General features: G+C 45.3%; 1 protein-coding gene across 1 annotated transcript in view; it reads left to right on the top strand.

The window, feature by feature from the left end:
- Positions 1–10,140, top strand: part of LOC146062897 (protein unc-93 homolog A-like) — a 37,803-nt gene extending 27,663 nt beyond the window's left edge. The window contains exons 6-8 of the mRNA XM_083174903.1: positions 3,098–3,233; positions 4,823–4,954; positions 9,830–10,140. Of these exons, the coding sequence (XP_083031029.1) occupies positions 3,098–3,233; positions 4,823–4,954; positions 9,830–10,140 (579 nt within the window). The remainder of the gene's footprint in view (positions 1–3,097; positions 3,234–4,822; positions 4,955–9,829) is intronic.
- Positions 10,141–15,590: the final 5,450 nt, after the last annotated feature.

Raw genomic sequence — 15,590 nt, 5'->3', positions numbered from 1 at the left:
TAATAGTAGGGGGACCTTTGTGCGGCATAGCCGGGTGGCAAAAGGGGGCATGGCCTCATGTGAAGGAGGCGTGGCATCATAAAGCCACACGCTGTTATGCCAATTACACATAAGGCCACACACCATAATGCCCATTACACATTGTGCCACACATCATGATGCCCATTACATATTATATAACACACCGTAATGCCCATTACATATTTGCCACATAAGTGCTGCTTACCTACGTGCTCATTGCTAGGGGGTTCTTGCTTGATGGCACCATAGTACCCATTACACATGATGCCGCACACATAATGCCCCTTACACATGATGCTGCACACATAATGCCCCTTACACATTAAGCCACACATTATGCGTAATGCCCCCACATACCGCCACTTGTAGCGTCCCTTAAGCAATGCCCCCAAAAGTGCCACTTACTGTAAATTTTTATATGAGCCTTCACTGCTGCTGCAGGGAGAGATGGAGAGCGGTGCTGCTGCTTCTATGGGGAGAGGAGCAGAGTGCAGCGCAGAGCATGCTCACACTCCCCTCCTGGTGTCCCCTCTAGACGAGTGGACATTTGAAATATTGTGCGTGCTGTTGTTGTGCTTGACGTTGAGGGAGCACGCCGGGCGCTGGCACCACATGATTAAAGGGGGGGGGGGGCAGGCTAAGGTGAAAGCGGGGAGAAGAATTGGAGCAGAAGCTGCAGGGGTGACAGTCATTGACAGCTAGGCAGAGAGCAGGGGGCTGCCCTGCTGTATTCAGAGCACTGCAGGTCACGGCTGTCTGAAATAATACCCCTTTCACAAAAGAAAATGCAGGGATTTACCCGGGAATATGGTCCCAGGATCATGCAGGGACATTCCCAGGCTGACCCCTTATACACCAGCCTAGTCCCTGCATTTTCTGGTGTGAGGGGGAGAGACAACCACTCCCCTCTCCCTACCCCCCTTTAACCAACCAACTATATCTTCGGAACCAACTGACCCAGTTCCAGGGGGAACTGGCAGCTGTTGAACTGGGTGGGGGTCGGAATTAGCGGGTCCCATGTTATCCTATAGGGAAAACGTTCCAGCTTTGCCTGGCCGTATCTCCGGTTCCCAGGGGGCTAGAGACACGGGCTGGGCTTGTTGGAAAGCCCCATCCCTCAGCTACAAAATGGGCTAATGGGTGGTCCGGTGCACCCCCGGACCACCCCCCTACATTCGCCTATGTTCATATTGCTTGTGCAAATATATATATTTAGGAGTGCAAGTGTCACAGTTGCATGATATATATATATATATATATATATATATATATATATATATATATATATATATTACTATTGTCCGTGGGTTACCGAAACACTGACATCTGCTGGCAGCAAGTGTAGGTACATCTTTCAAAACATGATGGCCCTGCACCTGGCTATATAATATTATATAAAACAAAGCTTTTGCATAATAGCGATGCAACTGCAAAATTTTGTGAATCGGCAGGCAGGGTGGCCTTGCCCTGTCCTGGGTGCCCCCCCCCCCCTGCCCACACTCACACACACATACACATATACACACACACACATGCTGCAGTTTTGCAAAAAAATCACGAAACTACATCTATGCTAAATCAGGCCCTATATCTATTGATTTATGTATCACATAAATTAAATAGCAAATCCCAAAATTAACATTTTATAGTATACTTTTATGTAGAGTTACTCATTGTTTATTCTGGATTCAAACAAAAAGAGTGCAACTGGTTAGTGATAGAAAAATATATTTGTTCTGTTTGTTGCTTTTTCTGAAGGTTCCAGTCTGATGGTCTCTAAAGAAACGAAAATGTTTAGGCACATAGGGCGCGATTCTAGATCATTCATTCCCCTGCGCATTCCCACAGGTGAGCAATGTTTATGGACTGCATATGCGCATACATGTTTGTGCATGTGCAGGCTCCGTTTGCGAGCTGGCATGGAGGGCACTACATTTGCGAGCGGACGCAGTGAGGGTTAGCACCCATAGGAATGCCCAGCATTTCATGGGCGTCTCCATGCTAATGCAGCCGTGATGCAGTGCGGGTGGGGGGGGGGCAGGAAGCTGACTTCAGTGGATGCCAGCTGCCCACCCTCTTCCCATACAAGCAGAGGCTGACTTAGATCTGTGAGCGCTTGCAAAATCATTCGATGGTCGGCGACCATCGAATGATTTCACCCCGGTGTACGAGAGGGGGACGGGCATTCCTGCGTGCAGTGCGGAGGGTGGCTGTGATTGGACAGCAGCTAGATCTGCTGTCCAATTAAAGTAGCCCCTGTCAATAAAGCACTCTTGCCATTTATTTTAATGCGCTTTTTAGCCCACAGCTTAGCCCCATCCCCTGCGCTTCATCCCCTTCATATGTCAGTGGGAAGCACCGCCTATCAATGCCCACTTCGCTCACCACAACTTTACTAGCAATAGATGGCGTTGTAATAGATGGTGGCATGGACCCAGGGTGGTGGTGGCATGGATCCAGGGTGGTGATGCCGAAAATCCTGACGTAGCGGTTAAGTAGCGGCTAACGTAACTGGCGTAGTGGTGGTTTCAAAGATGAGGAAGTACTGCTAAAATAATATCAAGACAATACTTATGACACAGAATATGTAGGTATATTCTTTGTATTATTTTAAACAAAATTACAGGGGAAGCACTGCCTCCCCTGACTGCACATCCCTGCATTACAGTGCATAATACTGTATCAAAAAATGCTTTTTTCAGTACTGAAGAAAAGCCAAGTTTTATTGTAGAACTGCAGCCACATTATTTTTAGGAAATGCATATTAAATTAAGTAATCAATTTAGTGCCACATTCAGTACTTAATTGAGCAAAATCTACATCAGATCAGTAAAGGACATACTGTAGGAAATAAAAATATATAAATTAGAGATGTGCAGGTCCTGATTTACTCTGATTTCAAAGCAGGATCCTATTGGCTATCCCAAATCACATGACAGTTGTTGACAGTTGATAGCCAATAAGATCCTGCTTTGAAATCAGAGTAAATCTGATCTCTCTAATATAAATGCATATTAAAGTTCTTGGAAATATTATTTTTGTTCTCCACATGTAAAATCCAATATTTGTTTTCCAGGCTTATGTTACTTGCACATTGGGTATACAGTTTGTTGGATATGTCATGATTTGCTTTGGAGCATCTAACTCCATTTGCTCTATGCTCTTTGGAAAACTGTCCCAGTACACTGGACGGATTGCCCTTTTTATGCTAGGTAAGAAACTAATACCCTATTACATTTGCCCAGAAATAGCCTTTGCTTATTATACAGTATTTCATTTAAGAGACATTGCTGTAAAATGCACATATTGAGATGAGTGTTTCAAGTATTGAGACTTATTTGAAAGCAAATGGGACCTATCCGATATTTAATTAAGCTACGCGCTTTGGATTCTTGTATTCCTTAGAGTACCTATATCATACTAGGAGAAAGTCTAAATGCGCCCAAACATGAATAGATATCCAATCCGATATCTATCCAATTTCCTTTGAAATCCAAAATACCCATGATCATGGCCACACACAAAATGATTGAGTAAACAATCGGCGTGGCCATGATCAGGGGTGTTCGAGGTCTGCCCCTCAGCACCCCACCACTGCACCTCCGCACCCCATGACTGCACCTTCGCAGTCAACCACGCCGCTGGCAAACAAGCACCCCTGCTGCTTGCAGACACAGTTAGGCGGGCAGAAGATTTCAAATGAATAGGGCGGTCAATGATTAACTGAGACAGCTTTCTCAGCCAATCAGCAGCCTCCCTATTCATTTGAAGTCTCCTATCTGCCGCTGGCCTTTCTCTCTGTCTGCAAGGGGCGGGGAGTTACTGTGGAGGTGCGGCAGAGGAGCAGTGGCGAGGTGCGTGTGGTGCGGCAGGAGGGAGATGTCGGTGCCAGAACATAGCGACATCATTGATCATGCTTACACATGGATCGATGTGGCCATGATCTTGCACAAGGGGTCCTTCATCTTTCTGTCTGCTAAAGGGATCAGCAGGCTCAATGTACGACCTGTGGATACCCACACTGGATCGTCATCAAACTCACACATGGTAAGTTTTGAAATGATTGGTCGTTCCTACTAGTCAGAAACGGCCATACTGTATCTTTTCAAAAATCTTACCATGTGTGGGCACCTCAAAGTTGGCCATACATTAGAACTATTTGGAATCGTTGAGATTTCAGACACAATTTCCCTTAAACTCCCCGGCAGCTTCCCAGACACACAATAAATATTATGTGTGTAATTTCAGAAAAGATCTATCGTAAGATCTGCAACTCCCAGCATAATGGTCATAACAGAGTCTTCATATCTTATGTGCAGCAGATACGATCATAGAATCCATCTCATGACCCATTGGCCCATGCATCAGATCACAAACATACCAAAACACCTCATGATGTGCACAAAAATACACACAATGCATCAGACGAGCCATCAAAATTGTGCATTCTGTCCTGAAATCATTCTAATGTGTGGCCAGCAGAACTATTACAAAGGAAACAAAAGCTATATGTTAATATGCTGTATACCAGGCTTAAAGTGGTCCTGGAGAAGTGGGGGGAACTCATTTTCCTCTGCCACCTAAGTAACCCAACTTTCCTCCCCCCCATTATGCAGAGCCAGTGCCAGTGGTAGGGTTACTTTCACCCCGCTGCAAACGATAATGCAGGGCCAATGTGGAGGTTGAACTACAGTAGTTCTGCCTCACCATTACTCAGTTTCACCCGGCTCTCCCCCCCCCCCTTTTAATACCTGCTGTATTTTATTTTCTCTTACAACAAAACCTTTCTTGTCTTCTGCAGCTGCAGCTACGAGTGTTTCCTGTATAATCGCCCTATTACTTTGGAGTCCTAATCCTAACCAGTTTGCCGTATTTTTTATATTCCCTGCTTTGTGGAGCATGTCAGACGCCATCTGTCAGACTCTTCTAAATGGTCAGTGCCTTTCAATATTGATATATATGAACAATATTAAGAAATATAGTTGATAACATTGATATATTGATATACATTGTTAACTCTTTATTAAAAACAGCTGATTATTGTCTGTGTTAAGCTTATTAATAAAAAGTAACACTTTCTAGCTGTCTGAGAAAATTATAATGTGGCAAAATAATAATTATTTTACTTATCTTTTCATGTATGTAGCTTTCTATTTACCAGTACCAATGTTTGCCTAAAGCTGGATACACACTGGGATATATTGTGAATGATATAAATGAAATTGGTAACGCTAACGATATATAGGGGGCATAGGCGAATCTAGAATTATGGTAATGGGTGGTCCCAGATCTAGACATAACAGCAGGGGGACCTTTGAGCGGCGTAGCCGCGCAGCAAAAAGAGGGTGTGGCCTCATGGAAAGGAGGCGTGGCATCACAAAAAGGGGTGTGGTATTACATTTTAGACCATACACAGTAATGCCCATTACACATTTTAGCAAACTCCATAATACCCATTACACATAAAGCCACACGCCGTAATGCCAATTACACATAAGGCTACACACCATAATGCCCATTACACATTGTGCCACACATCATGATGCCCATTACATACTATATAACAAACCGTAATGCCCATTACATATTTGCCACATAAGTGCTGCTTACCTACATGCTCATTGCTAGGGGGTTCTTGCTTGATGGCACCATAGTACCCATTACACATGATGCCGCACACCATAGTACCCATTACACATGATGATGCACACCATAGTACCCATTACACATGATGACGTGCACCATTGTACCCATTACACATGATACTGCACACATAATGTCCCTTACACATAATGCCCCTTCCACATGATGCTGCACACATAATGCCCCTTACACATTAAGCCACACATTATGCGTAATGTCCCCACATACCGCCACTTGTAGCGTCCCTTAAGCAATGCCCCCAAAAGTGCCACTTACTGTAAATTTTTATATGAGCCTTCGCTGCTGCTGCAGGGAGAGATGGAGAGCGGTGCAGCTGCTTCTATGGGGAGAGGAGCAGAGCGCAGCGCAAAGCACGCTCTCACACCCCTCCTGGTGTCCCCTCTAGCCGAGTGGACATTTGAAATATTGTGCGCGTTGTTGTTGTGCGTGACGTCGGGGGAGCACGACGGGCGCCGGCACCACATGATTAAAGGGGGGGGCGGGCTGAGGTGAAAGCTGAGAGAAGAATTGGAGCGGAAGCTGCAGGGGAGACAGTCATTGACAGCTGGGCAGAGAGCAGGGGGCTGTCTGGCTGTATTCAGAGCACTGCATGTCACGGCTGTTTGGAATAATACCCCTTTCACAACAAAAAATGTAGGGATTTACCCGGGAATATGGTCCCAGGATCATGCAGGGACATACCCAGGCTGACCCCTTATACACCAGCCTAGTCCCTGCATTTTCTGGTGTGAGGGAGAGAGACAACCACTCCCCTCTCCCTACCCCCTTTAACCAACCAGCTATATCTTCGGAACCAACTGACCCATTTACATGAGACCAGTATCATATTGAAGAACTTTTGAGTTGGCTTAGAATAATTTTGGTCCCGTGAAACTGGGCTGTTTGGTTCCAGAGAAATCTGCCCTCAAACAACAGTCATGAAATTACATTTAAGAAATGAAAAAAAAATGGTTTAACCTCAATATCCCTGGAACCAATTAACCCATATGGATCCAGCCTGTATCAGATTGAAGGCCCAGCGATTTGGGTTCGACTGAGATCAACCTTGAGCTTCTGGGATGCCGAAGGGGGAACTGGCAGCCGTTGAACTGGGTGGGGGTTGGAATTAGCGGGTCCCATGTTATCCTATAGGGAAAATGTTCCAGCTTTGCCTGGCAGTATCTCCGGTTCCCAGGGGGCTAGAGACACGGGGCTGAGCTTGTTGGAAAGCCCCATCCCTTTAGCTACACAATGGGCTAATGGGTGGTCCTGTGCACCCCCGGACCACCCCCTAGATTCGCCTATGATAGGGGGTTAATCTGGTTTATTTGCATCCCACCGGACGTCAGCTGGCTGCCCAATTCCTCTTGAATGATAGTACCATTATATATGTGTGCACCTTCCCCATCATTCAATGGTCGCCGATCATTGAATGATGTGGGTGTTCCCTATAGCCTGTGAATGGATGTTTATGTTAAACATCCATTTGCAGCCCGTGCAAATGTACCTGGTGTGCGAGGCGTACTGGCATTCGGCGGCTGGGGGACTGGCAAGGCTGCCTTGTGAATCAACCGGAATAACCCCATAGTGTCAGGGGTGGGGCGCCATGGTGCCTACGGGGGGGGGGGGTACCTGCGGCGCTGTGTGATCTGGCGGCGGGGTCCCAGCAGTGATGCGCGCGATCCGGCAGCCAGGCGGCGGCGCGGGAAGCGCTGATGGGTTTGAAAACTCGCCGCACGCTGATTGACTGAATCTCAGCCAATCAGCATGCAGAATGTTTTCAAACCCAGCAGCGCTTCCCGCGCCGCCTGGCTGCCGGATAGCGCGCATCACTGCAGGGACCCCGCCGCCAGATCACACAGTGCCGCAGGTACCCGGCACGGACACCCCTGCAGCCTCCATGCGAGAGGCGAGGGGCGAAGTGCCGCCCTCCAGTGGCTGGCGCCCTAGGCAAATGCCTAGATTTGCCTAGTGGTGGCGCCGGCCCTGCATAGTGTACACACTATATAATTAACGATGTGAACGCCCATGCATAATTAACAACACCCCCACCCCCCTTCCCCCACATGCAGCACAATCTGTCAATATAATCAGAACCTGAATAGACGGAGTCTGGGACATATGACATCAATCATGAACAATATGTCGGTGGAGCTGCAGCACAGTCAAAATTCAAATAGGGAACAACACCACCTGCTACTGAGGAATGGCAGTTGGTGTGCTTATTTTTTTTAACTGTGCTGCAGCCATTACTGACTATAACGTTTTCCATTAAACTCCTCACCAGCTGTGCCCCCTGCCCAACCTCCGTACTGACTGCAGGATGCTGTGGTTGGGAGATATGGGCTTCTCCATTGGTGTAAAAGGGTCCCGTGTTTGGACGACCGGGGTTACCCGTTTACACTGCCCCTGAACCTGGGTCTCACCCATGTTCAACATGGAAGAATTAGTGTTATTTTTTTTTTTTTACATCAAGTACTGACCCAGGTTGACTTGGCAACAAACTGGGTTATTACTTTGGTGTAAACAGTGTATTAGTGTGAACTCAACGAATGTAGATATCTTGCTGAGCCACCCAATGCACATATCTAGTTTTGTGATGTAAAGTGGTTATTTTGTGTTTTGTTTATAAAATCAACCCACCACATCAAAATAAGACAAATTCTGCAGTTATACCTATAAGATAAAACCACAGCTCACTACAAACAGCAACAGCATGTGATGGATGAGTGCACACACAGCATAGATAAGGATGTGTGATCATGTGCTACTATCTCCAACAAGGGGAGTGAGGAATAATGAGTCATCAACATAGATTCCTGAATAGCTACAGCCCTTCACTGTCCTTGCACAAAAAAAATTCCTTTGTGACAGTCTTGGTAGAATCTGAAGAAACTGGGACATTAGGAGATTAATGCAGGACAGCAGATGATTTATGACTACAATGGGAGTCTCCTGCAGAACCTGCAAGGGTAGGCAATTATGGTTGGTATAGTTATAAAGGTAAGACAGGTTTACACTAGAGGAAATGCTTTTCTTCACCTTCTACAGTACAGTATTTTTCCAGTGTTTGTCTATTTAGTGCTACTTTTCTCCATCCCAATTGCCTTATATACTGACTGTGACTTTACTCTTTTTAAGAAGTGAATAAAAGTTTTGCTTATTGTTGTCAGGTAACAACATCGTGAATTACAGTACATGACCCTATATCCAGCAATTCGGAGCTGAAACACTAGAAAAGGCTTTATTTATATAACCATCATTAATGGCCATGCGCATGTACATTTCACAGTGACCTTTTACAGTCTGGATTTCTGTTGGGCTCCAGAAGTAGCAGGATTATTATATTGTGGTTCTGCTAGAATATTAGTGAAAAATGGCAATATAGACATCTAGCTAGCACATACTCTGTATAAGTAGAATCCTAATTCTTTAAATTGCTGGATGTATCTTCAATAGTGTAGCGGTCAACCAATTAGAATTGTTATATAACATTTAAATAAACTATAGTTAAAGAAGTTAAAGCCCCTGAATTATTTGAAAACATGTAAGCATAATGGTTTAAACCACTGTAGCAATGAATGATTGATTGTGTATACAACAATACCAGATAAGCATGGGTATGGTCTAATATAATAAGCTGCTCTAGAATGGGTGCATGTTGGGAGTGGTACAACTTGTCGACATAGTCTGAGTGATGACATTCAGAATGTGGAAATGGTCATAATAATGACATTATGCATGTCAACAGTCTCCATTTCAACATGTTTTCCATGGCTAGAGCCATTACCCAATCCAAGGATACCATAAACCACAGCCTAACCCTATGTCTAACTGCAAACCCTCTATCTAACCCTAAACCTGTAATGTCGACATAATGACCATGTTGATTATTATGGACATTCAGACCACTCTAGGGTCGACATTCTAAATGTCAACAATAGTAGTACATAGTATTTATGATATGCAATAAAAATACATACGGCATAATATTTTTTTTACAACAATTCCAAATGACCTGGGACATATAATTCTATAGCTCTATCTTTTTTCTTCTTTATAAAAAAATAAAATAAAATGACCATAAGTACCTTTGTATATTTAAAGAAGTTTGACATAATATCCTGTAAGTAAATAACACTTTATTCTGATTATGTTTTACCAGCTTTTTATGGTGTTTTATTTGATGATCATAAAGAAGCCGCCTTTGCCAATTATCGCCTCTGGGAATCCGTTGGATTCGTTATAGCATTTGCATACAGCAATCATTTGTGTATCTACATAAAGCTGTATGTAGTACTTGCCATCTTGTTGCTTGGAATGATTCTTTATCTGGTGGTTGAGTACTTAGAATTCAGGAAATCATCGATGACCGCTAACAACAATAATGAAGTATCTATGTCTCAAAGCACCAAAAATGGAACACTATCTCAGAGCAAACCCGAACAATGTACTCCAGAAGAAATAGACTCCTAAATATTATATGTTTTTCCCTGGAAAATACAATATAGCTGAAAAGTGCACTGGGGTTTAAATAAACTGATAACTATAAAGATTTTTTTTATATAAAAATGGGATTAGTGTTGTATTTTTATTGAAAACATGGAAATTGGAGCTCAAAGTAGGGATGTTCTCTCATGGGGTGCATCAGAACACACCAGGAAACAGTAGACCATTCCAGGGACTTGGTGAAATCTAACTATAGCTAGTTTTATTGAGTGGTATAGAAAACAGAAAATCCTAGCCCATCTAGTCTTCTAACTAAACCACATGTTCCCTCTCTCACGTTCCTACCATAAACCAGACACAAAGGGTTAAGCACAATACTCACAGCCAGTAATCACAGGGTCTCTCTTCAGGCCTAATGCTTGTTACCCCAACTAGTGAGGCACTGAGTAAATGTCACATATGAGGGTGACTGTGGTCTGGGGCTGGAATGAAGTGGAAGCTAGGCTCTTTAATAAATTTTGTCCACATTAAGGGAATCCCTAAATATATAAGGATAGAGTCCGAGGTACAAAGGAATACTAGAGCACAGAGGATCAGCTGGAACTGAATGAGAGAGTTCAGAATTAGTAGAGTAGTAGACACAATGCTGAGGTATCTGGATAATGAAGTCAGCTCTGACCAAAGCTGACCATTGATGGTCTATGGAGACAACAGAGGAGCACTGAGAAAGATACCATTTACGCAGCCATGGGAGAGGTCCACCGATGATGGCTGTAACCGATATTAATACACTTATAGTAAACTTGGATGGTATTGGGTAGATGAGTAGAAAGCAGATTAAGTAAGCAGTGAACGATGGTGAGCAATGGTATCGCAATGGTATAGCGATGAATATCAGATAACCAATGATAGTAATAGGCTTGGATGGAACCAAGGAGGATTCACAGGGGTTTATTCTGTTTCACTCCTTCAGGCAAATTCCTTTTCAAATGGACAAAACCATGTGCACTGCAGGTGGGCAGATGTAACGTGCAGAGAGAGTTAGATTTGGGTGAGTTATTTTGTTTCTGTGGAGGGAAAATACGGACTGCTTTATTTTTACACTGCAATATAGATCTCACTTTGAAGTAAAACCCCACTCATATCTAACTCTCTCTGCACGAGTAACACCCCACCTGCAGTGCACATGGGCCCTTATTCTAGTTGATTCGGAAGGATGTGTGTTTCGGACAGGAACCCAGTGTTCGTAGCCCCGCCTACCGTACGGATCGCTCACACCGCCCAAATGCGGTAAGACGCCAAGCGAACGGACTGCGAGTGGATGTTTCATGTGAACACCTCCTCCATATGTGGGAACCTCCCCCATCCTGGACTGATGGACCAATCGAATGGAGAAATAGATATTGAATCAATATATCATGCGCTACAATTTAGCAGCCTGAGGTACAAAACCAAAAATGGAGAACCACTCCACAGATACAACATACAATACCAGACAGAATATGGGATTGTTGCCCTGGGCGCTCTTGATGTATGGCAATTTAACTCCTCAATCAAGATGGAGAATACCGAAAAAAAGGAGAGTACACTATTTTGTACTCTCTTTCCTTTTTTTCGGTATTCTCCATCTTGATTGAGGAGTTAAATTGCCATACATCAAGAGCGCCCAGGGCAACAATCCCATATTCTGTCTGGTATTGTATGATGGACCAATCGGTCAGGCAGCACGAGTGCTCCAGACCACTCAGACATTGTTCCGTATGAAACCAGGGATATGGACGGGCAGCTGACATCCGGCTATGTCAGCTGCCCCCCCCCACACACACGTTTGTCACAGCCACATTACCATACGTATGCCCAGCATTTTCATGGGAACGCCCATGAAACGTGGACCATATGCATATGGTAATAAGCCCAAACAGCCCATCACGCCCCTCTCCACCCCCTGCTCGGATGGTTCCGCACAATCATTTTCTGCACAGACCTCACAGACCTCACACCGTGTTCGTACGTGCGAGGCATTCGCACTTGCGCAGATACTGTATGCCTCTGCACATGCGCGAACACCAAACATTGGTTGTCCGACCACACTCGGAGCCATCAGACTCAATCAGAATAAGGGACATGGTCCAAAGGACACAGCTACTCTGTGGACATCATTGCAATGATAATTGGCCAGTGTTCCTCCCAGCATACTTATAGCAACAGGGTGTAGGACTGTTTCTAGACAATTTGGCTCTCAGTGCAAACAATTAATGTGTTTAGATGGCCATACACTACTGCGTATTCTCACAGTAGTGTATGACCATCCAATCCCTCTTGAGCCGGCCAGATCATTTCACATATGATGTACACATGGAGTAGGTCTCATCCTTGCTGGCAGGTCACCAGGACGTCCCCTCTGGCGACCCGCCAGCAGCCTCGCCAGCTAATATACTGAGACGTGCGTGCGTCTCACGCGCACGCGCATCTCAGTCTCCGTCGCCAGCGCGACGGAAACCCTGTCCGTCTCCGCCTCAGGGAGACGGACAGGGTTAGGGGGGTTAGGGGGGGTGCGGGCAGGCGGCGGGGACCCCGGGTTACCGCCGGCAAGCCGGCGGGGACCCGGGGGAACGGATGGAAGCGCCGTCTGAAGGGGACGCGCGCGCCTCTCGTGCGTGCGTGTCCCCTTCGCGCCACGCCATGGCGCTGGCGGGGGATGGCGTCTGGCGACGCCAGCGCCATCCCCTGCCAGGATGAGAGCTGCTCCATCTGTATCACATGCAATCCCGTTCCCCATTCCCAGGAAGGTGTCCTAGTTAGAGGGTCTAGTTGTCCCTACTCCCCCCACACAAACACACAGCAAAAACAGGGACATTATAATGCCCATTACACATTATGCCACACTCCGTAATATTCATTACATATTATGCCACGCACCATAATGTCCATTGTAATGAATTGGGGTGTTAGAAAAACTTTCCTACTTCTCAAGTGTCTCTACAGGCTTGTTCTGCGCAGGGGGTGAATCCTGACATCCTGATACACATGCTGTTAACCAACGTCTGTTAAACACTGTATCAGCACATCATACTGTAGTGCTCACTGTCATACTGTAGCGCTCCCTCCTGACTCTGCTGTGTCTGCATCACCCTGTGATACTCAGCACTGCTCTCCGCCATGACTGTAGGCTGCAGCCATGCTGCATGCAAACCAAAGTTCCCTCCATTTCCTGGTATGGGTGTTGCCATCTTGGATTCAGTCACATGATCGTTTACAACCAATACAAGATTTCCTGGTTCTGACCCCATGAAGTCCAGCCAATCCCCATGTAGCTCTCCATATATCTATAGTGGGCTGAGCCCATGCAAATCGCCAGTACAATGATGTTTCCAGAGTAAGCTGCATGTCTCTACAGCTCCAGGGGGAGATTCTCTAAAGCAGATGTGCGGTAAAAAACGTTATCTGGGTTTTTACCGTATTTCTTTATGCTCTGTCCCCCTCCGCAGTAACAGCGCTGCGGAAGGAGTCACCAGCAAAAGCTGGCGATTCCCTGTTGAAGCCTACCGCAATGCAGAGTGACGGGGACGGCAGGGGGGCATGCTGGGAGGCATCCGTCATGGATCCCTACATGATGGATGCGCAGACGGACTCCCGAATCTCTGGCCCGGAAGTCCAGTGCCGGCACCGCATCGCAAGGGACAGCTCTTATCACAAGAGCTGTCCCTTGCATTAATAATCGCATACGTTAGATCATATGCAATTATTAAGAATGCGGTGACCGGCGAAGGGGGGCAAAAATGGGCAGCGAATGTTATAACATCCCACCCCCAGTGAGATCCTGCTGTCTCTCCGTGCACTTACCATGCTGCTGCATGCTCTGGCGTTCTCCAGTGTCCCCGGAGTCTCCTCTCAGTTCCAGCTGAGTTCTGCATTGCTATGTCCAGTCATCTGTCCGCTCCTCCACCATCGATCATCACTATCGACTGTCACAATTGACTGTCACCATCAACTGTCAATATCGATAGGCACCATCGATAGTCACCATCAACATCTATTGTCAACATTGACTGTTTCATTGATAGTCTTCATCATTTGTTATCATCAGTTATCAACATCGACAACCTCCAATGATTGCTACTATCGATTATCAGCATCGACTGCCACCATGGATTGTCATCTTTTATTATTCAAACCATAGACTGCAAACATCGGTCCATACCAATGACCACTAACTTCACAAGCATTGCTCTCTAGCACTCTCGTCGCACTCTAGCATTGATTTAATCGATAACTTGTTATTGTTTGCTTCTGCTGATTTTAAAGTTATTGGTGTTCATCTATACTTTTATCTCCTCAAGTACTATCTCTGCCCAGTCACCTTCAGAGATATCCTCTACCATCGGTATCCAGCAATGTTAGCCATCATCACCAGGTGTACCTCCCTTTGTTCCTGTTGTGTCAGTACTCAAAGTTCTGAAAAGAGAACAGAGCATAGTCTACCAGTGTCTTCTAAGATACTTACCTTTTCTTCCTCATCCATTGATGGTCAACCTCAGACATCAGTGATGACATCCTTCGGCTATTGTTGATTCCACCTCTAAATGGTTCCATTCCAGCCACAGCCTCCACTCGGGCAATCCTGAGTCGAAAGACTACTACAGTTACTACTGATTCCTCACTCGGGCAATCCCGAGTCCAAAAACTCTTCTTAACTTATTTTGTATAATTTAAGATTCTCTCATAGGGGTTTATTCTAGTTCATTCTTTCTGACAAAATCCTTCTTAGATGGACAAAACCATGTGCACTGCAGGGGGGCAGATGTAACATGTGCAGAGAGAATTAGATTTGGGTGAGTTATTTTGTTTCTGTGCAGGGTAAATACTGACTGCATGATTTTACACTTCAATATAGATCTCACTTTGAAGAAAAACCCCACCCAAATCTAATTCTCTCTGCACAAGTTACATCTGCCCCACCCGCAGTGCACATGGTTTTGTCCATCTAAGAAGGATTTTGTCAGAAAGAATGGACTAGAATAACCCCCATAGTAACAATCATTATTTAATTACTGTTCATTAAATATCAACATTTATTTTATTCTTGTTTCCTCCACCATTGGTCATGCCTTCGGGCTCTGGATGCAGCACCCACACCTGTGGTTATCCACTTATATGGACAAAGCTCCTAAGGGAGCCTAGCTTCAAATTCCCAATAAAAAATACTTGACTTGACACCCATTACACATATACCACACACTGTAATGCCCATTACACATGATACCACACACCAAAATGTCCCTTACACATGATACAACACACCATTAAGGCCAGTACACATTATACCACACACCGTAATGCCCACCACATATTATGCCACATAAGTGCCGCTTACCTACGTACCTACGTACGTGCTCTTTGCTAGGGGTTACATGTGCAATGCCAGGGGTTACATGGTTGTTGAAAGGGATTACAGATGGAGCCCCTCTCTTCTTTGC

This window comes from Crinia signifera, chromosome 3 (assembly GCF_055691185.1).
Source record: "Crinia signifera chromosome 3, ASM5569118v1, whole genome shotgun sequence".
Taxonomy (NCBI): Eukaryota; Metazoa; Chordata; class Amphibia; order Anura; family Myobatrachidae; genus Crinia; species Crinia signifera.
Note: the sequence above shows the minus strand (reverse complement) of the source record. Positions and strands in the feature narration are given on the sequence as shown.